At 44.7% G+C, this 23490-nt stretch overlaps 1 protein-coding gene and 1 non-coding gene across 5 annotated transcripts in view; both read right to left on the bottom strand.

Annotated features, from left to right (window-relative positions):
* Nucleotides 1-466: 466 nt before the first annotated feature.
* LOC119161271 (arylsulfatase B) overlaps nt 467-23490 on the bottom strand; it is a 150798-nt gene continuing 127774 nt past the window's right edge. For 2 of the 4 annotated variants that reach the window (XM_075879615.1, XM_075879618.1), the window contains exons 3-9: nt 22096-22208; nt 15579-15695; nt 14250-14378; nt 13965-14091; nt 9681-9983; nt 2270-2721; nt 979-1161 (exon numbers count right to left, since the gene is read on the bottom strand). In XM_075879615.1, the coding sequence (XP_075735730.1) occupies nt 1024-1161; nt 2270-2721; nt 9681-9983; nt 13965-14091; nt 14250-14378; nt 15579-15695; nt 22096-22208 (1379 nt within the window). In that variant the 3' untranslated portion in view covers nt 979-1023. Of the gene's footprint in view, nt 1162-2269; nt 2722-9680; nt 9984-13964; nt 14092-14249; nt 14379-15578; nt 15696-22095; nt 22209-23490 lie in introns of all 4 variants that reach the window. The other 2 variants (XM_075879616.1, XM_075879617.1) reach the window with 2 other exon arrangements.
* On the bottom strand, nt 18703-18775 carry TRNAT-CGU (transfer RNA threonine (anticodon CGU)). Its single transcript has one exon. It is a non-coding gene; the product is annotated as a tRNA-Thr (tRNA).

Raw genomic sequence — 23490 nt, 5'->3', positions numbered from 1 at the left:
AAAGAATAACTTTGCAGTGCACGTGTCACGCGTCAAGAAACTAGTGCGCAGTTTTGACTGAACTGTTGATTCTTTGTTCGCAGCGTGGCCGAGCGAGTGTGAAGAACCAGCACGGCAACGCAGCTCGGCGGCTGGAACGAAGCGGAGTAAGTCTAAGGAGAGAATAGACCAGCTTGCCCGACCAACGGGTGTTTGCTCTCCGTCTATTCTTTACAATATATATATATATATATATATAAATATATATATATGTATATATATATATATATATATATATATATATATATATATATATATATATATATATATATATATATATATATATATATATATATATATATATATATATATATATATATATATATATATATGTTGTGTGTGTGTGTGTGTAGTTGAAAGTAGTAAGTATTTTCTAACTGAAATTTCGGCGCCTTTACAAATATTAGTCACAATAAAAAGTTCAAAATGCAGTGAATGCAATTTATTATCGCTTAATTTGTAAGCCTATCGTATCTGGAAATAAGCTAACAGTATACAATATTATACGGGGAAAAAAGTATCTAATTACATCGCAAGTATGATCCAGCGTTTGGGGCATGCTCAAAGTAGCGGCTAAATTGACAGAAGCTACAAAACTACAAAGTTTTCTTGAGACAAGTCCCAACTGTTAGCCTCAGAGACCGCACGGTAGTCATTTTATATAATTTCCTGTGGTAATCGATATATATATACGGCTGTGTTACGACTAGTTTTCAGAGAGGATCGAAAAACCTTTAAAAAAACGAAATAATCTTCCCAGATGAGAGTCAGCCGTAACTTCTGTTGGCTGTTCTTAGCGTCGCAATGTCGTGCCCCTTTCAAAGGCGCCAGCAGCTTCCCCGCCCTGAGCTCTCCATGCCACGGCCGTGGATGTTGAGCTGCATGAGGATAGCGGGAACTCGGTCACAGACGACGGTGCGGAAAACAAACAAACAGACAAACAAACAAGAAGTTTAAAAGCGCTTTCGGTCCTTTCAATAAATATCACGGTTGCTTCTCTCGCCACGGGATCCAAGCGTTGCCGTAAAGTCCCGGGTCTGAGAGTGGATCGTGCGGAATGTTGGCAGGAGGCATGGAGGCATCTTCGTAACGTCGTAGCTTCACGAGGAGGCTCTTCACCAACTGTTCAAAAAGAAAACACAGAAAAGAAACCATATCACCTCGAACACCATCATCAGCCTGACTGTGCCCACTGCAGTGCTAATGCTTCTGCCATGTCTCGACAATGGGCACGTAATCCACGCACTCTATTCAATATAATCTACCCACCTAAACTTCAGCGTTCCCCATCGTCTGCCTTTTCTTGCAACCCAGTCTGTTATTCTTTAATGACTAGCAGTTATCTTGCCTTCGCGCTACATGCCTTGCTCGTGCCCATTCCTTCTTCTTTATTTCGCTTAAGATGGCCTCAATGTCACTTCGTTGCCTGACCTATTCTGCTCTATTTCTGCCACCTAATGATCACACCTATATTTTTTCCCTCGATGGCCCACTGCGTCGTCCTCAATTTAAGTTACGCGTTTTTCTTGAACCTCCATGTTTTTTTTTTTTGTAGGTAAGTGCCGGTAAGAACTCTTACATGGAGATTTCTCATGAATATAGTGGCAAAATATATGTGTGTACAATGTTCCAGACTGACATGCATTCAACGTGTGCAATATTGTAGATAAGAAAGTCTGAGATTCATTTGAGGGAAGCGTCTCAATCAAGCTACAGCTTTGTGCTTTGAACTCGGGTGTCCCACCTGGTGCAGTGTACGCCTATGAGACGTAATACGGTGTTCCGTCATCTGTCAATTAGACCACGAAAATGATCATCGTGTTACTTAGCAAGCGAAAAAGACTATTGAAAAGCATTCACAACGCCTTGGCTAATATTAGCTAAGATGCCCTAAATACGTATAGTTATCTTGTACGGCAGCGTTTTAGCTGAAGTGCAAAGTGTTGGCACGTTTGGTGAGCAATCATCAAAATTTCAAAACACTCAGGACAAAGTTCTCAGGCTCGTACCGAAAACCAAAGTGCGAGTCGTTAAGCGCGAGCTGATGCCGCGAACCACCAACTATATATCAACGCTTGCATTCATATATTGCCTCGTAAGTTGGAACTGGCATATGAAACTCCAACGCAGATTTCAAGCCAAGTTATTACTTTCTTGGCAAGACACGTTTGTGCTACGCTGTTTCAGGTCCAGACGTGCTTGAAACGGTCGACATCCGAACGGGCCTCACCTCGGGATGTTCGGCGGCGACGTCGTTGTACTCGCATGGGTCCTCGCGCAGGTCGAAAAGGCAGGGCGCCACAGTGGGCTGGCACGCCTTTGCGGGGTCCCGTACGCCGCAGTCGATGGGAGCGGCGCCGCCGGAGGGGCCGCAAGTCGGTTTCGCGCCCAAGCTTCTGAGCACTCGAGCTACAGGTGAGGCCTCGCATTGTTCCAGGGCCTTGGTCGAGTTCCAGTCGACGTTGCCCAATATCGGGTACCAGTGATCGTATATGCCTCCCTCTGCGACACCCGCCACGAACTTGAAGTGGCCGTCGATGATGGCTGAGTAGTTGTCGATGGAGTCGATATTCACCACGAGTTCCGTGCGCGGAGGCGATGGTGGCTGAGGACTCGCGTCACCGACTAGCGCGTTCACGTGGCTCACTCCGTCGATGTCGCCTAGGTGCACCGGTTCACCTCCTGTGCAGCAGTATGTGCGCCTTCATGCAAACAATTTATTCATCATGTGCAGTGATTGGAAAATAATTAAAGAGGACGTCAGGTGAAAATTTACCAAAATAGTTCTGAGGGAAAGAGTGCGAAAGGGGGTATACAATATACAGGAACAATGCGACACACTTGCCTACAACATAGAATAAACAAATTCTTCAGATTATATATATATATATATATATATATATATATATATATATATATATATATATATATATATATATATATATATGCTTTCAAAAGAAATAGATATGCGCGAATTCCACGCAACACAGTAAGAGAAAACACGGACGATCCCTCTTACATATTTATTCTTACCGTATCCTTTTGTAGAATTTGTTCCTATCAAATCCCCTTAAAAATAAGAACCAACTAGCCCGGCAACAAATTTATTGTATTCGGGTAGTAGCGTGCTCCAGTCATTGCTGTCACCATTAAATAAAGGGGTTCGAGACGCAAATCTTTTCTGCATTAATCTCAGTTCATATCGTGCATATAGCAGTTGTGAATGCCCGAATTGTTAGATCAAGTTTTGCGTTAAAGGAAACACCTTCTTTATTTCTTTCAAGGCCAGTGCCAATGCGTGCTTCTGAACGGGAGCTATCGCATGATAATTTATGGCAGAGCAGACAAAGGCCACGAACAAGAGAAGGCACATTCAAGACAACACAGCGCTAACTTTCAAGAACAGTTTATTACACGCAGATACCCCTAGTGTATGTACTCCACCACGCTATATGTCACATGTGCATAGCTCTCACAACCATGAATCATAACGAATGCGCATGTTTCAGCATATTACAACACTATACCTCTCCCACTTTTTTGCATTTTCTTTGTTCATTTTTTCTTCCATGCGTAACCACAAAAACGCTTATCGCGAGTACATGTATTCAAGTTCCTAATTTGTCAACATCACTGATCGACTACTCACACACGCGTCACTAAGCGCTGAAATTCTACCTGCCTCCATTATCAATCGCGTCATATTGCCCCTACTTTTATTCATAATAAACGTTTCTTTGAATTTGGGTGTGCAATTGCATCTCTGGCAATTAAGGGAAAGAAAACCGTCAGGAACAGCACTATTTAGCCTGTTGGTGTGCTCGCGCTAGCGATCATTTATGAATCTACTGGTCCGTCTGATATAGCACTTTCCATAAGTAATTAGAATCAGGAAGACAACACACATGATGCATTCAACAAATAGGTTTCTATGCTTCGTTTAGCATACATTCGCTTTTCCCTTGTCTGGTCCAGTGCTCCTGTATAGACTCGCCAACTTATTGGGTGCTGAGAAAACTATGTTGGTGCCACATTTTTCCGCGATCTTTTTTATGCTGAGAGACAACCTGTGCGTGTATGGAATGACGGCAATTGATTGATATGTGGGGTTTAACGTCCCAAAACCACTATATGATTATGAGAGACGCCGTAGTGGAGGGCTCCGGAAATTTAGATCACCTGGGGTTCTTTAACGTGCACCCAAATCTGAGCACACGGGCCTACAACATTTCCGCCTCATGGAATGACGGCAAAATTTTCCTTTCTTGAGCTTGCCCTGTCCGTCTCTTCGCATCTTTTCTCCAGCACTTTCCTGTGCAATCTTTCTGCAACTGACAGGACGAGGCTCTTAGGGTACCCGGAATCGCTTAGCCTCGAGACCTGTTGTCTGAAGCTTTCATCCATGAGGCACTGGCAGGACTTCTTTAGTGCCTTACTCAGGTGTGATGGGTGAAGAAAACGACAACGACGGAAGTGTGGGGCAAGGCGCGTGTAATGTGCGCGTGAGTGTCAGCGAATCAGCTGATGAACAGTGGTGTCCCATAGAGGTGGCGTGCCACGATTGGGCCACGTGTGACCATTACGTGGCGGTAGGCTTTATGGCTGGGGACGTGCCGAAGCAGCGGCAGACGGGAGACAGCGGGCCGAAGCGTCGGACGCAGGCGATCCAGGTTCCGACCAGGGAACGCGGCCGTCCACGCTGCTGCCGTCACACCACCAGCTGGGGCGGCATTGCCGGCACGAGTACTGCATCTCGGGGCGCGGCCTGGCCTGCTGTTCTTTTCCTTGCCGAGGGCATCGCGGATCTCGGCGAGGCGTCTCCACGGTCAGTCGTTCGGCACAGCGATGAACGTGGTCTGGCTAATGGTCACGGTTGCGCCGAGCATCGCGTCTCGACGCAAGCTGTTCGCTGGATGGGCTGGCCATTTCCCGCATGGAGCATCGCGTCTCCGATGCGGGTTGACTGCTCCGTAGCCGCACCCATGCCATCAAGTGCCGGTGTTTCCAGAGCTCGAGGGTTGAGGCCACGAAGGCCGACGAAGCGGTGCGCCACTCGAGAGGACGAGTTCGAGGCAGCGTTCCTGAGCCGGACGTGGGACCCGTACGTGTCGGCCAGGTCGAGCTCCGGTGTGTCTGTTCGAGGTTGAGTCCGTCGGCCTGTACAAGGTCCAAGGACGGGGCCTGCTGAACGGCTCCTGCCTGGGTGCAGTGGCTGGGAGCAGGTTCGTGGGCGAGGCCTACCGGGTGTGGTCCTCGTGAGCCGTGGCCTGATCCTGGACCTCAGGAGTTGCGACCCTGGCTGCTGGGTTGGCCGCGACGTCCGACGCAACGGCGCTGCCCACGGTAGCGCATCCGTGTGCCGTCAGCCGTTCCAGCCGTGCCACCTTTGCCCTCGCGCACGTCGACGACCGCATCATGTCGGGACGACGGGGACCCAAACTGTGAGACAGCGGTTTCTTCTTGCGAACCGAGAACTATACGCGCTGGACACTGAGTTAGCGTAGCCGCGAGCTCTCCGCATAATATAGGTCTGACTCTCGTGCAGGTTGCGTGATGCTTGGCGTGTAGGGTTGGATATATAGTTTTTTCACCTGTCACTTCCTTCTCTAGTGTGCAATATAAAGCTTCTTTTGTTCGCATCAATTGTTGATGTTAATCCTTTCTCGTCCGCTATTAACAAACAGTGACGAACGTCCTTAACCATCACATCAGGCATATCTTCACAATGTCTCATTTTACAAGTTTTGTATGCACGGAGTGAAACTGTAGCAATGGCTTATTTGCCCTGGGTTGGTAACGCCGGCATGTATTTTCATTAGAGAATTGAAAGTTATGTAAATAAATCTGAGTCTTTTATCACATGGCATTTCAGAAGTCACTTCAAGTGGGTTAAGACAGTCACGAAAAACGATACACATGCTTAATACATTGAGTGGTAAAATTGGTAGTTCTGTGATTCATAAAAACTAAAAAGTCATCGACATATCTAAATTCGTTCACAACAATGTATTCATTTAGGTGCCCTGATAGGTCCTTGTCCGCTTGGCTAAAAACAAAGTACTCAAAAGTGGTACTAAGCAGAAGCCAATGCATACTCTTTGTTTTTGCAGCTACTGGGTACCATTGTTTTTACAAAAGTTGACGATGAGTAATACCTAAGCAATTCCAAGAAATTGTCGACGAATGTACTCGATTGTGAGCTAAATTTAACGGCACCATACTAATCGATACAATTGCCAACACATGTCAATACTGCTGATTGTGGCAGAGTTTTATAGTGCAGATGTTTTATTTCAGCAGAAAACGCTTTTAACTTTAGGTTTTTTCGTTCCCTGACGAAAATCAGCTGCTCTGAACTTTTCGCCAGAAAGGGGTCATTTATGTCAATCAAGTATTATGTTCTTTGCAGATACAGAGCAACAGCTTTCTGCCATGTGTCTTTCCCAGACACTATAACTCGGAACGGTACTTTCCTTATGCGTTTTATTGCTAAAGAATGCATTCAGACTGTCATTTTTACTTTTTCTTATACCGCTAAGTACACCTTCTAAATTAACCCTCCTACACAGTTCTATTGCTTTTGCTCTCGCTTTTTCAATTCAAATATCCTTCTTTTCACTGAAAGCGGCCATAATAGCACTTTTAGCCTTTTCTTTAAATTCATCATGCGAGAAAACCACAAACCCTCCTTCTTTATCAACTCGAAGTACACTCAGAGTATGCTGCGTCAAGTACGTTTACATGCGTTTGAGAGGCGAACTACAGCAGAGAGGCTTACACAATTTCAAGGCATTCACACCTTCGTTGATGATCCTGGTGGCTTGATCCTCTGGAGCCCGCCTCAAAATTTGACGTACAATTGATAAGAGTTCCAGCTTGTTCTTTTGGGGTTTCATGGCTAACGTTGGCCCAAGGTCCAATTTTTCAGGTACAAAGACCAGTAGGCAGATGCTCTCTGCCACATGTACGTTATAATTGAACTCACGCGCACTTTGTCCACCAAATCACGTAACAGTCGTAGTTTATGCTTTCAGTGGAATTTTATATCATTTGGTCCACTGGGCGTCGATGCTTCAAAAACTGCATCTCCGCTGCATATGGCTCGAAAGTTTGATGCAACTGCACCCGTAGGTAGGCTCTGCAAAGGCGTCGAAGCAATTCGGAGCGCTGAATTTTCATGATCCTCGTTCTATGCCCATCTGAAGGGGTACACCCTCCGAAGAGCTCTCGAACATCCTCTGATAGAACCTTGTTTTTTATAGAAAAGCTTAGCGTTGTTGTCTTGCACACGGCGCTGACAATGAGGGCTACAACACCTCAATGATCTCGCAGTACATGAAGGAAAGGGCCCTTTGCACGAAAAATCGTCGGTCAGGCCTAATTAGCTTAGGGAGTGGTCGTGATGCGACGCTACATGAGGGTATAGCACTACTTGCGTCATACGGGCGTCCGAGCACTTTCCCCCGGATATGCGATAGAAGTGTTTCCCCTTTCAATATCATACGTCTGTCAGATTTGTTCGTACGTGCTCCTTCTTTGTGGCCGGAAGCAATGCTCCTGTCGCATCACAGTGCTCTTAAGGGGTGATGCGCCTCGAAAAGCATAAGTTTTATAAAAAAAATTACCGATATTTTTACCCGTTTTGATAAGATTAGTAACTATATAGCGGCTATGAAAAAAAATTATTCGATACTCGACTGAAAATGCATTAAAATTACGTATAAAGAGCACAAGCTACCTGTTGAAAGGCCGAAAGTGTGCAGTCTTCAAGCATCTTGCCACTGATAATGCACCCCGCTCGCCATTGTCGATCACATGAGGCGAAGAGCCCAGCGTCACTCGTCAAATAGCGACAGTTTCCCGCTCTGATGCGGCGCAAGAAATGATAAACAGCAGCACGCTTTTGCCGCGACTCGCTTTTAAATCACATGGTAGGAATCGGGGACCACCAGTGGCCGCTCCGCGCCTGTATGAGCTGTGAAGCCTACTTGCAGAGTCCGTGTCTTATCGAGCAGCGCAGCTGAACAGCGCTGTTCTCGTGTGTTTATCTCCATTATAGATGAAGAAAGCGGTATCTCGCGCGATGGCTACGCTGTCGATGATTGATATGTCGAGTTTAACGTCCAAAAACCACCATATGATAATAAGAGACGCCGTAGTGGAGGGATCCAGAAATTTCGGCCACCTAGGGTTTTTTTAACGTGCGATGGCTACGCTGTCAACGTGAAAGCTGTTGTGGGGGCACGCTCTGTAGCAATAGGCTACGAGCAGCTGGTCCGGTTACGGTGATTTTAGGATTGCGAAAGCCAATGCATCAGTCACCCACAGCCATCAGCCAGAAATCCCGTGATGCGGCAATGGATGCCATCTGTGTCAGTCATATCAGGTCGAGGAAACTCACATTGGGGGAAGTTAACGGGGACGACTTTGCCGCTATGTACGACGGTGCGTGGCACAAACACGGCCACAAGAGCCACAATGGCATCGCACTGCTGTGTCCCTCGACACTGGACTTAGTTTAAATTTCGAGGTCCTGTCAAACTTCTTCATACCTTGCAGTTGGCACAAGGCTCAGGCAGATGGAGCGGAAGAAGTTTGGCAAGCTTTTCGTGGCCCTGTCTGTAAGTGCATTGTACGTGAGGAGTCAGCTCGAAAGAGCCGTGAGGGACAAACTTATGGTGCTTGCGCATTTCATTGGCGATAGTCCTTACAGGAAGGACTGATCTTTTGGGTATGCGATTTTTACAGCATTCAATGACATCTTTTAATAATAATATTTCAATATTAACTTTAAAACTCGTTTTTCTCATAACAGAAATCTTGCCATTTTTTTAACGTGCTCCTCTTTTTTCGGATGCTTCTAGTGCTCAGATCTGCTTAAAACTTTGCCTCAATGTTTTCCAATGTACAAAAAGTGCAATTATAAGGTCTAAACTTTAATGTTTTAATATTATGATAAAAATATTGTAAACATTTACAAGAGTGGGGAAAATATGGACTTTTTCACGTCCAATATTCTTCTTGTCTGTTGTATTTTTATATGCGCTTCCTAATTATTTATTTGCATTATACACTTATCAAAATTATGAAAGAATAAAGATAAAAAATATGCAAGCTTGGTGATGAAAAGAGAGGGGTCAAAAGGCTTAAAAGTTTCATTTGCCACGTTGCAGAGCTAAAAGTATGCATCTTGGAAGAACACGAAGTATATCGTTGAAATAAGAATAAATATTTCTATAAATAGCCGAAGATTCATTGCTCGAGAGTCTTCGAGTATCTCCCGGGCCTTAAAATCAGCGCATGCAGTAGCGTTTCAATGACGCTTCCCTGTTGGTTGCCTGCATAGCACCACTAATGGCGCCGAGCCAGCGTGACTGACAACATTGTGAACACGAGGAATGCAAGACGCTGCACCACGGATCTGTACACATCTGAAGAAAAATTTACTCGAAATGATTTCCGTCATGAGGCACTGCATTGATGGACTCGCTCCCTCATGCCTGCAAAGCACATGCGAAGGCTAGGCGATGAGCGAGAGCAGGAAAGGGCTAGAGGAGAGTGTGGTGAATGGCTGGATAGGGCGCATCTGGCTGGCATTGCGAAAATCGAGGAGGCGCTGTTAAATGTATACGTGCACTGACCCGCCAGCTGATACAAAGTGGGCAGCCAGTCAGTGATGTGGAACAAGTGCTTGTAGTCACCGCCGGCCCGGCTCTTGGCACCCAGCACGTGGCTCCAAAGGAGGGCCGCCGCACGCACGCCTCCTTCCCAGGGGGTGTACTTCTGGCCCCGAAGAGGCCACGACGATGCGTAGTTGGCGTTTGGGCCGGCCACGTCGGCGCCGTTGTCCGAGCTGAACACGAGCAAAGTGTTGCTCAGCATGCCCTTTTTTGCGAGGGCTTCGAACACCAGGCCCACGGACTCGTCCAGCGCCGAAACCATACCTGGAAGCGTGATGAAGAGTTAACCGACGCGTCAGAGCATTGTTGTCGCCCTTCAGCCCAAGATCACGCAGTTTGACTCAAGGAGAGATTGGCACTGGATACAATGCGTGCAATCCATGCCCGCTTGCACACCGTTAACAGGTATAGTAGCCAATCTTGGTAGAGAATGGCTCAACCGTGGGAGTCCAAAGCCTCACCAAAAGCGCAAAACAGTTCATCCGCAATAAGGCTGCCCTCTATAATACGTATGCGGTAAGATGTAGTACGTGGCGCACGAAAGCAATATGATCGATTGATTGATTGATTGATTGATTGATTGATTGATTGATTGATTGATTGATTGATTGATTGATTGATTGATTGATTGATTGATTGATTGATTGATTGATTGATTGATTGATTGACAGGTGGATGGGTGGATCGATGTATGGATGGATGGATGGATGGATGGATGGATGGATGGATGGATGGATGGATGGATGGATGGATGGATGGATGGATGGTCATGCCCTTGGGTCCATCGTTTGACCTGGACCTATATAAGGTTGCGTGGTCCGTCCCTGTTAAGTTCGGAGACCCTACCGAGTTTGAGTGTATACGCATTTTTTCACAGCCTGCTTACGTTGAACAATTAAATATGCCCGAACACAACTGTCAAGTTGCTTGATCTCGTGCACTCTTGCTAAAGAATTGAAGTTCTCTCCTAGGTATTAGAAATATCTGCACAATATATCCCGCAATATTTTTCAAAGGGGTCATGAACAGTTTTTTCAAGTAGATTAATCGAATTGCCTCAGGAGGAAATTTTTCCTTCGTGAATCGACTGCCGCGAAATTTTCATGAATCCGCGGAAAACGAGTGGAGCTACAAATATAATTGTCACGCGCCTACTCTTTCTCCTATATATAGATGAAGTACAGTGACAGTACTTCGCAGCACCCCGTTGGCAAGATGCTCATCTGATCCAAACGGTGCTCTTGGTTTATATCAGCTCTCGGCCAATGGTGGCAGTCTGCAGTGTGACGACCTACAGTAGGCGCCCCTCCGACCGGAGCGAGTCAGGACACACCCCTGTATGAAACATCGCGTTCCGCTTATAAACACTCCTTGCCACGCTTATTGGCGGATCCAGAGGAGGGGTGGTAAGGGCGATCGCCCCCCCCCCCCCCCCAAAGTCTCTGTCAGCGGCCCTCCCCCTCAATTCAGTGCTCCTAGTCCACCTCTTATCACCAATTAGGACAAATGAGTGAAACCACTGTGAGCACACAATAACTGTATTTGTGCTCTGAAGGCGTTTTTCTGCTACTAAAAACAAAACAGTCAAGACCACGCCCCACTCTTCTGTGTTACTTTAAGTGACCCCCCCCCCCCCTCCCTAAAATGAGCGGCTCGATCGAACCTCCTGGCCACGCTGTACATCTAGGTTTGGATGAGCTGTTAAGCGATGCGGCTACTTTCTGCTGGATAATTTTCCTCCCCAAGAAGAAGAAGGGGAGGGGGTCATAACACCTTTAGTTGACAGAGGAGATACTCCGTTCTCAGAATACTTTCAAGACACCGAATTCACCCCGAAGATACTTCAGACAGAGTAACTTGAGTAGAGCATTTTGCCATTTTATCGCAATTTTGTGATAGCGTGTACGACGTCAAGTGCTGTAAGAGCGGAGCTTCTACTGAAATTGTTTCAGCCTTTCAGATCATTGAATTTCAATGCCCAACTGAAGAAAGCTGTAGTGGCTCACCTGCGGGCGCAGTTGACCATGAAACGAAATTGTTCGGCAGATTGCATGCGCTCTGAACGCAAGCAGCTTGTTACGTCATGACTCGCAAGTGCGTCAGTGTTGCCCAACTCTCAGGCCGCTCACGTGTTTATTAAATATTCAATTAAAAACTAAATGCTGGACCAAAAATGCTAAACTTTATCCACCTTCTTTTTGAACATACAAGGATCAAGCCACATAAAACGGATTATGATTTTTAAAAAGATTGTTTGTCATTGGCCCCTTAAAATCAGAAAAGACTCTAAAAGCAGTCACATCTCTCGACACAGTGGTCTAGTGGCTAAGGCCCTCTGCTGCTGACCCACAGTTCGCGAGATCGTATACCGGCCGTGGAGACCGCATTTTCTATGAAGGCAAAAATGCTTGAGACCCGTGTGCTTAGATTTAGGTTTGTACACGTTAAAGAACCCCAGGTGTTAGTCATTTCCGAAGCTCGATCTCCACTACGGCGTCTCTCATATAGGAATATGGTATTTTGGGGACATTAAACCCCACAATTATTATTAAAACAGTTGAATTGTCTGAGAGTTTTTTTTTTTTTTCACAGCAACAGCCTTCATACAGCTGTTCTGAATTTCATTCCTTGATACTTTCCTAGAATGATAAACCACGCTGATAGCGCGCATGCCGTTAGACAATTATTTAATCTAAAAAGAATATGCCTCAGAAGGCGCCATTGTTTTATTATATTTCATGGAACAGGAGAAGGAACAGGAGGGAAAGGAAAGGCAAAGATGTTAGCCAGCCTGGAGCAACCGGTATGCTAGCCTGCACTGGGGACAGGGATGAGGAAGTTAGAAAGATAGAAAAAGGGAGAGAGAGGAGAGCAGGCACACTCGTTGGGCTCACAAATGCTGATGACTTAGAACATGTTGACGCGCAATAACTGACAAAAGTCTAAAAAGATGCCGTTTTAGTCCACTGGCTTTCCCCTCAATGATGGATGCTTCCTTGGCTTCTCAGAAATGATGGCGATCGTTAGCCATGTTTCTACTAGAGCGATTAAAGTATTGGGCTTAAGGCGACCAGTACTTTGAGAACCGCTTCCAGCAGACGTTGTCCTCATGTCCAACAAGATCTCTCGGACGGCATCCATGAAAGAACGAAGCGTAGTTATGACTTCGCCATATTTCTTATGTGTGTCATCATCGGTTGGTCAAGACACCAGAGTGGGCGCGGTCTTCTAACATTCTATGATTAGCGAACGACTTTGCTGTAGTGGAACACATGCGCTGTAATGAAAGGCTCCGCATTAATTATAATCACTAGGAGTTTCAGCAAATCTTATTGTATGGATTTTTTTCCTTTCCCCTATTCTCGGCAGTTTGCATCGTCTAATTTTCTTGCCACTAGGGGTTCTTTAACCTCCATTAAGATCTCGGTACACAGCTGTTCTTGCATTTCTCCCCCAACGAAGTGCACAGTCACCGTACCCAGGAATTGAACCGATGCCCTCATTCGTTAAGCCATGTGCCCCGCAGGGCCATGCAAAATGCTTTGAAACTGTGTCACATGTGCTCTTAAAATTGTACAGGGTCACCACACCTAACGTGAATCCCTTATCACTTTTCTAAGAGGTAAATTTTTAACTTATTCTACTTCACGGGGTGAATTTACGCACGTTATATGACGTTTATTATTGGCGTCCAAAAACGTGATAACAATTTTTCGAATTGTTTATTATTCACGAACTTCTACAACGTCTTCAATACTAACGAGGTGTTTACCTTGAATGTGGACGACCATATATTTATAAGAAATTACCTTCCTGATAGCTTGTATATTGAACACGCTTTTCCCAACGTATACACGCAAGATGCCTTAACTATTAGAAAACACCCTTACGAACTTCCGAGTCTCGTGTAGCTGCAGCATTTTGTGACGGTTGGTGCTTTAGCCTCGTGGAAACAGCAATAATTTTCTTATAAAAAGCGGGCCTGCACCTCTTTAGGCTTTCCTGCAAGAAACCCGCATACACTTTTTTACACCTTTACTCACGTGTCCATGCGCAGCTAAGTGCCGAAGCGGAAACGCGAGATCTTTTATCATTTTGAGCTAAGCGGGGACCGGGAACACTGATCATCCCAAATTAATGATAGATGATGCAGTTTTCGCGTATCATGGCTCTGTATCCTGCCGTAGTAACTCGCTATTAAGCCTCGAGAGCTTCAGGCGAGTCTAGCGGTGCATATACACTCACCGGCGTACATCATTCGTTGCGTAGATCCGATGTCTCGGTATTGCTCGATGTACCTGTCAGGCACTTGCAGCGGATCTTGGGGGCCGGCCGAGTGGGGAGCTAGGTGTGCCAGGTACAAAAACAAAGGCTGTGAAACAACGTTGAGAAGCAGCACCCGTTAAGGCAAGGCTATAGGGATATATGCAAAGTGCTAAAGATATTCTTGTAACATCTCACTCTTTTTTTTTTGTCGCACATGAGTTTAAACGTTATGTTTTGTGCAACACAAGTTGTATATTATCTTACTTTGTCAACTGGATGATTTTCGATAATTTCCAAAGCTTCCTCAGTCAAGAGCTCAGTGACGTATTTTCCAGTGTCATTTCTGGCTAAGAAAAAGTTTCTCCTCATGTCCAATCCTGGCGACCGGGTCGGCTGAAAAAGAGCCCAATCGTGTTTCAGTTTCATGCTTAACAACTTAACTCCGTCACTACCAATGTTTTGTCACTAGCAAATGTAAAAATATAAGGTCAGTCACATTATTTATACGTCACAACTTTTAACTGCAGCAACCATCCTATTTGTACCTATAACTTGCTCGTAAGACAACGTTACTATTTTCTCACTTAACATTCCTGCTTGTAAGTGTACCTTATTATGACGGCTGGCTTAAGGTATATATTTGGTACTCTTGGTTAATCATTATCAGTAAAATATGAAGCTTAATCTGCTTGTTTGGGGGGGGGGGGGGAGCTTTTCCAAAGCACAGTGTATAAACATTAGGTTATTTAAATGGTAGAGATTGAAATATATATTTTTTTTCATTATCACCTCTTTTTATTTCAAGCTTTTATTAGTACAAGCTGTTTGATACTTAGAGGAAATCTCGGAGCGCCTGGCATCGTCCTGCAACTAGGGCTGCAATCAGGCGTCGGCCGCAACTCGCGGGGGCGCAGACACCTTAAGGGAGTGGAATTTAACTGCGTCGTCTGTTACGGCAGCGCGCGTGCCGCATTGCCGGCCAGCGCACGGATATCACTGTGAACGCGGGAGCTGGGCCGATACTCTGCTTTAATCATTTCCAGAAAAATGTGCACCGCTGGATGGGACACGAAGAAGCAAGGAACGACGAACTCGCGCGTGCTTTCTTTCTTCCTGTTGAGAGTTGCTGCGCGCTTTTTTCAGACGTTCTTGTACCAACTTTGAACGCTCGGCTGCCCTAAACGTTGTCTATACACTGCTTAGACCCATAGCCAGAGCGATGGCTAGTAGGTAATTACGGTTATTTACGGTAAGACTTAGAGGTAAGAAACACTGTTTTTTTGAAAGATGGTGATATATGCATCCGTCATTAGGCGAGTGCACACGAGGCATTTGCCGTATTTCATTTCAGTAGACAGACGGGTACAAACGGAATCTCGTACAATTGTTACGTACGATGTATACGTGGTGCTGGTATCAGGGTACGTGGTGCGTGGCAATACGTGGTGCGGGTACGGGCGTATACCCCCCCCCCCCCCCTGCTTGAGGCATCTTTCTTACTCTGTGCGTGTCGTAAGTGACATTAGTAGGTGCGAACTTTTTCTAAACGACTCTGTGGTTAACCGGGACGAGCTAGTATGCAAATACTCTCACCCCGAGATAAGTCTTCTCGTGCTTGTAGTAATCAATGTAGGCTCCCCAGAAGCCCACGTGTCGTTCGAAACCTCGCATTGTTGGGGTGTACTCTTTCTTGAAGAAACCAAGGTGCCACTGAAAATAAACGGGATGTTAATCACCGACGGTTACACGCATACTGTTAACAAACGTGTCCATCATTCTCCTCTTCATAATGTACTATTCGTTTTCGGACGCATCCCCTTTTTTAACACGATAGTGTTTTATGACGGGGTCCACCACGGCTCCGCTGACGTACTTCCGACACGAAAGTGACGTTGAAAATACATACTAAGACATTACAAAGAAAAACATGAAGGGAAGCATGTGTTGTGCGGAATCAAACCAGCCTCTTCTCAATTCCCAGCGGGCGGCCTTAACCACTACGCCACGGAGCGTACGTTACCTGAATACTTGCGGCAAGCCATGCATACACGCCATACAACGTTTCAGTCTTCAGAGCTTCGAAGCTTCAACGAGTTTTTGTTATGAGTGGCGAGATGGCGCAACAGGCTCCCATTGGGCAGGCATTGGGCGCGCTCTAAAGCTCATCTCCTCCACGAAGCGCCACCTCCACGGAGCGTGGTCTCTCCTGCACCTGCGCTTATCAGACGCCTAACTTGGGAGAGACGAAGGTTGCTTCGCGTGCTATTGCAGTCGCGTTTATGATAGGAGTGCACTGCTGACGCACGACGCATGAACAATTGTGACAGGTTCGATCTTGCCCTGTGTATACTTGTGCGCTCGTTTCATGCGTCTTTCTGTTTGAACGGTGCACTTTAAGTATCGAGCTGTGACATTTGTTAGTTCGCCCCGTCCCATGTATGCTAATTGCGTACCTGCTCTCTGCTAGAAGTGTGCGCTGCAATCTTCGAGCTGCTTGCCGTTATTAACGTTACATTGCAATGTATGGCTGTTTCTGAAGCAATGCACAATAAACGCTCAACTACGTCTATAAAGACTCCTGCGTCTGTCTTTCATGTTATACACTTTTTTTGTGGGTGCCGTCAACTTGCTAGCGGGCCGTCCTTTTCCGGTCTGGCAACCCATCTGACATGCGGGAAGCTCGCTGTTTGCACAAGGTAAGCGTCCTGCTGTGGTTTTATTGTTGTTTTGTAGTTTTTTCACCGTGAATTATAACAAAAGTGATGCAGGTTCCTTAAAACATGGGTCTATCAGACGTTCTGACCAGTTCAAGCTGTTAAGGGTCGATTGTTTTATTACACAGTGCCACGCACAAGTCCGCCTCTATTGATGCAATATATTCGCAGCACCGACTTTCTGCTCGAAGAATGCGCAGTATTTTCAGGTCTTTATTTTCCAGAATGCGCAACAGCACTTCCAAAGCGCAGTCAATATCTTTCTTGGGCTGTAGTAATCTGCTTTTTTAACAAGATTTTTTTGTGCCACGCCGCCAAGTCAGCAACCACTCTTGCATGAAGCAGTGCGTTGGAGTCTAGGGCTTCGTCTTTATTTCGTGGCACTGCCATTTTTTGTTAACTGCGCACTAATTGTTGTCAAAATCGTTTCTCAACTGTGAAAGAATCACCGTGTCTTACTCTCTCGTTTGTTTTTACAGGTGTCCACTTGAATGCAGCTCTTACATCAAACGATGTTGACGTACCTGCGTGTCCCCTTTTTATCTTTTTTCAATCGTAATATTTGGATGACTCTCGGTGACGCGGTACATCGACCTGCTATAGAGAGAAATGTTACGTGAGACTGTTTATCAGTAAAAGATTCTCATCTTTGGAATGGCAGTAAGCTGAGTACGTTCCGTTCATAGCCAAGGTTGAGCATCGGTGTCAAAGTCATTGCGGTTCGTTCGCCTGAGAAGTGCTCTGAACATACTCGGGTACACGCGTAAGGTATGAAGTTTTTCTTGTTAAGTTTGCAAGCCATAGAAGCCGCTGCTCCTCGTCAACAGGAAAACAATGCAACTTAAAGAGTCCGCAGCCAAAAAAACTGCGCGTCTAGTGATGCATATGGCATATTTCTTCCGAGAGCAGTTTCTTTTTTTGTGTGTGGTTGTTACTGCATCCAAAAACAGCGCAGTGGTTCCCTGATGACTAATTCTTCGTCGTCATAGGAACGAAGAAAAACAAATTCCGCAGGTTGGCCTTATACACGGCCAATCGCTTCATAACGACACACATACCAGCATCAACACACACAATCGAATCCGTGCTCCTAGCCATATCCCACATGCCAGAGAGGAGGAATTCGTTGGCTGCGAGACCAGACCTCCTCGCCCGATGCAAAGGTCTACACCGATTCCTATAAAGGGGGATCAGCCACGTTTTTTTTTTCTTTTGCAAACGGACAACATTAGAAGGTAGACAACACGGTGACAATCGTGTTTGCTGAAACCTCCCCATCCACGTGCTTCTGCAATGTCAATGAAGACGATCACACAATCTCTTCCTTTTAAAAATAACTATTATATCTGAAAGCAAGTGCATCAGACATTCGCTGAGCGGCAAGGTGGAAATCACGTGGATCTTGAAGGAAATGGGTCTTGGGATCAGATGCAGCAGAAGACAGAAGAGTTCGGTTTAATGCAACGCAAGAGAGTCTTTGCTGCGGTGAGTGCGCGCTTCACCTCGCAACTTCACATTTGACACTTCATTTGCTCCTTTTTGAACTTGAAAGCTATTAAAAAAAATTTTTTTGAAAAGCTATTATCAGATGGCCCCAATTTATACCTCCTGTAAAGCTTAAATTTTTGACAGTGTCTGAGTAGTGCTGGGCCTTTTATGGTTGCGTATGACGGGTAGTACGACAACCCCAGATGATTTAATCCAGTTCGACATTATTAAGACGCATTTCTTAGCGAACTTCGGAGACTTTGAAGGTGTATATATATATATATATAAATAAATAAATATATATATATATATATATATATATATATATATATATATATATATATATATATATATATATAAGGGAAAGAAGTGTATACCTAAGGGCTCGTTTTTCCGTGTTTTAACACAATATTAATGAGATATAACAGACAGTAATGCCAAGGAATGTACAGGGGAAGTTATTAAAACCAATGGAATGTAAATAAGAAGAAAGAAAAGTGGATGAAAAAATTACCAACTGTGAGCAGGAATCGAACCTACGACCTTCGAATTACGCGTTCGATGCTCTAACCACTGAGCTATCACAGCGGCCCTCCCTCCATCCACTTTTTTGGGTTTATCTGTGAATTTAGAAGTAGGAGCGACAGTCAGCGCCATCTATAAGCCAAACAACGAGTGTGAAAACACTCTTATGCGCATGTTTGGCGTCACGTAGCACGTGAACTTATTATGAGCGGGCAGCTGATTAATTGTCCCTCTTATACAACCTAAACACACTAAGTCTGCCAGTACGAGACCCTCGTTCAATGAAATAAGGGAAAGAAGTGTATACCTAAGGGCTCGTTTTCCCGTGTTTTAACACAATATTAATGAGATATAACAGACAGTAATGCCAAGGAATGTACAGGGGAAGTTATTAAAACCAATGGAATGTAAATAAGAAGAAAGAAAAGTGGATGAAAAAATTACCAACTGTGAGCAGGAATCGAACCTACGATTTACATTCCATTGGTTTTAATAACTTCCCCTGTACATTCCTTGGCATTACTGTCTGTTATATCTCATATATATATATATATATATATATATATATATATATATATATATATATATATATATATATATATATATATATATATATATATATATATATATATATATATATATGTATATATATATATATATATATATATATATATATATATATATATATATATATATATATATATATATATATATATATATATATATATATATATATATATATATATATATATATATATATATATATATATCGTCCGCGGGCCCCATCGTCCAAGGAAGGGCGCTTTTGTGTGGGGAGGACGACATCCGGCGACTAACGACCCAGTGATGGCGCCGCTTCATCTTCCCTACACCTGTACCGAAAGGGGCACGTGTGCTCTAAAAAAAGTAAGTGACTTCCAGATGGGACAGGAGCACGCGTTAGCCCCTGAAAAAGTTTGGACTGCATCGGGATGGGCAGTTGACGTACAGCCAGCAAGAAGTGCGGTCGTCGGTGTCGCGAGTCTCGCGTAGGCGGCGAGCATGGAGTGACCCGCACAATGTATTGAGACGGCTGCAATTCCGGGCACCCTCGTCGTCTACCAAGCCGGCGAGATCTTCAGCGGCACCCGCCATCTCCCCTACGTGTACCAAGAGCTGGCCTGGTCCGTATGGAACTTTTTATTCTTACTTTTTTAACACTGTTATTTTTTATAACCAGCCTTTTATATTTGTTGTGTGGGCTGCGTCGCACGTCGAAGCTCAGAAGCACGAGCCTGAGATTTTTCTTTTTTTCTCGTAAATTTTCCTTTTCTCTCCTGTAGTATCATCCTGTTGTTGTTTTATTATTATTCCGACTATTCGTCTTTAGCCTGTATCTTTTGTAGTGTTTATTTTAGCATATTTTGTTATATAGGTGTTCTTTTCATCACGCGTATCAGTTTTCCTCCTCTGTTATTTTTGTAATCTCCTACCTTTGCCCCTGTTTTAATTAAATGCTTGTTTGAGTGTAATCAAATCTCTGTGTCTGCTCTATGAGGGCATCGGTCGACCGACCTGATAATAAATTTGAAATGTGCCACTTCAAGGCCTTTCAAGCGTCACAGGCTGAAGCGTAAACTGGAAGCCTGCGAGTCTGCCGCACGTCGATTTTAGATCGGCGGGGCCTCACCAAAAGTGTGACTATATATATATATATATATATATATATATATATATATATATATATATATATATATATATATATATATATATATATATATATATATATACAAAACGTATGTCATGAATGTCTTGATTTACATTTCATGGGCTTGCTGCTCTTGCGTTGGTTTCATTGACATGACATGGTGCAAAACTGGTGGGACGCGAATGAATGACGAGATATGTAACTGGTGCAGAAATGATAATCATGAGATGCGTGTCATGTATAACCATGACTGCAAGCCACACTCATGATGTGCTCACGGCCGTTTCGCTAACTTATATACCAAATATGGTATTACGGGACGTGAATGGATAACGGGATATGTGACTGGTGCAAACATGATAATCATGAGATGCATGACACGTAACAGCATGACTACGTGCCACGCTCATCATGCGCTCACGGATGTTTCGCTAGATTGGAGTCGTGGATTTGTGAAATTTAACGTTCCAAAACAACCATATGGTTATGAGAGATGCCATAGTGGAGGGCTCCAGAAATTTTGACCACCTGGGGTTCTTTAACGTGCTCCCATATCTGAGCACACGGGCCTACAGCATTTTCGCTTTCATCGAAAATGCAGCAACCGCAGCCGAGATTCGATACCGCGACCTGCTGGTCAGCAGCCGAGTACCTGAGCTACTATAGACCACCACGATGGGGCGGCCATTTCGCTAGCTTTAACCAATATACCCAATTTGGTATTATGGGACGTGAATGATTGACGAAGGTATGTTACTGGTGCAAACATGATAATTATCAGGTGCGTGTCATGTAACAACACCACTACATGCTACGCTCGTGAAACGCTCGCAGCCGTTTCGCTACCTTCACATGTACCTAATTCGGTATTACGTGACGCGAACGAACGACAAAAGTAAAAGACACGTCCAAAAATGATAATAATGTTAGTCGCGTTATGTAAAACATGATTACATGCTACGCTCATAGTGCGCTCACGGCCGTTTTGCTAGGTCAACTTATATCAAATTTGGTATTACGTGGCATGAATAGGCGCCGAAGGTAATTGACACGTCCAAATGTGGTAATCATGGCATGCACGTCATGTAAAACTGGACTACAAATGCTACGCTCATAGCACGCTGGCAGCCGTTTCGCTAGCTCCACAAATATCTATTTTGGTTTCAGGTGACGTGAATAGATGACGAAGGTAAATTACACGTCCAAACATTAAAATCATTCCATGGAAGTCATCTACAGCATAGTTTACCTTCGCTTCGTAACGTTGGGCTGATATTAAAGTGACATATCAACCTGCGTCATTCGTGCTTTGCATATCATCGATTCCCACTGTACATGGGATCTGCCAATTTTTTTCTCTTGCAAGAACAACGTTCAGTGTTCCAATGAACAACATCTTTATTAATTACCCGATATTTTTACCACTTTCAAAGCCCATGTCGTTATTGTATAAACTTCTGTAGCATAAATCCCGGCCCTTCGGACGTGTCTCAAGATGTTTGTCTATGAAGCGAGCATCGGTATGCAGCTAGTTAACTTTAGTTCCCTACTGAAGTAATCAAAAGATGGCATTTCAGAAATTGAGAACTCTCGCTACGTAGTGATACAAAAATGATCATTAAAAACTCTTGCCATCACAGTGACGTGCGAGCAAGAAATATATTCAGAAATGGTTTAAGTTTACTTGGCTTAATACCTTTCCCAAGTGATGGGTAACATATCCCAGGTCTGCCAACCGCTGGGGCAACAGTGTATGCGAAAGTGGGAGTCCCCTCGGTTCCTCGTTGTAGATGACTGAATGCTGGAGCCCTGCATACACATCACATATACCCACGCATAATCTTTTTCGCACTCATGCATACAGGAACTGCGCCCAGCAGTCGCTATGTGGTGAGGTATACCTTCACGATCTTCGAAAGCCCACCCATTGCTCTTTATGTTGGGGGCTTTGATCGGCTGAGCTACCGCTGCGCCGAGTAAAGATCCTACCATTTTCTACTAAGCATCCTTTCTAACCACGCGTTCGCCTCACCTTTTCTACAGCCGCTTCCAACTTTCTACTACCACTATGCGCACGCGCAGTAACCTTCACTTCTTTCTCCCACATGCACGGCAAGAGAAGATGCCTCAATCACGCAGCGTTGCGTGCATGGGGCTTGTCTGTATCTTTCTTATCGCAGCTTGACTTTATGCGGAGAATAACGTCAGACAACGGTGCAATAGGTGACCAGTAATATATGCAATCGCAGAGAATTGTGGGACACGACGGCTTACAGTTCAACGCACCACGTGAGTTAGAAGCGGCACGTGTGCATTTTTGTACCACTTCGTTGAAAAAAGCACTTTTCCGTGCGATTTCACTGCTTTGGAAGTTGGTTTTTTTCTGCTAACCGTGACTACGACGACAATAAGCTACGAAAGCCATGAACGGTGAGAAAACTTTTTTTTTTTAGTGCACCAAAATGATCTGACGTGATTTTATGCTGCTCGGGAGTAGTCAGTTTGGCTAGCAGATTAGTCGATAAAGAAGAGAGTTTTCATTGTATAATACGTTACTGCACATAAAAATCGCCATTTTAAAGATCACAGGGAATGGGCATGACTGTAGAAGTGTGTTAAGAGTTCATTTCAGTATTGCTGTTTCAACCGACACCGTCGGTCGATCGGCATGAGGCGCAGCAATTATTGAGCGCGTGGACATATACTTTTTCCAGATGTTTATTTGAACGCTGATCTTGGTCAAGCTGCGCGGCATGACGGCACATTAACAATACACTCAAACATATACGGCTCCGAATAATCGAAACCCTGCGCTTGTTTAACGCACCTCTTCCTTTGTTTGCCGTCCTGACGCACAGTTTCACCAAGATAAACGCAAACGGTCACGTCCAGCGCTTGATGTAAACTTGCTTTTCAATGACGCTTTCGCGTTTTTTTTTTTTTCATATATCAGTGTGCATTGGCCGGTCCTCGTCTCGTATGGCAGGTCGATTTCGCCCACGCGTTCCCATACTATATTTGCTAGGCACACCTGAGCGACCATTTATTTCTCGATATAATATTTGCAGCAAATCCATGCTAGTGAGGAATA

This window comes from Rhipicephalus microplus, chromosome X (genome assembly GCF_043290135.1).
Source record: "Rhipicephalus microplus isolate Deutch F79 chromosome X, USDA_Rmic, whole genome shotgun sequence".
NCBI classification, from domain to species: Eukaryota; Metazoa; Arthropoda; class Arachnida; order Ixodida; family Ixodidae; genus Rhipicephalus; species Rhipicephalus microplus.
Note: the sequence above shows the minus strand (reverse complement) of the source record. Positions and strands in the feature narration are given on the sequence as shown.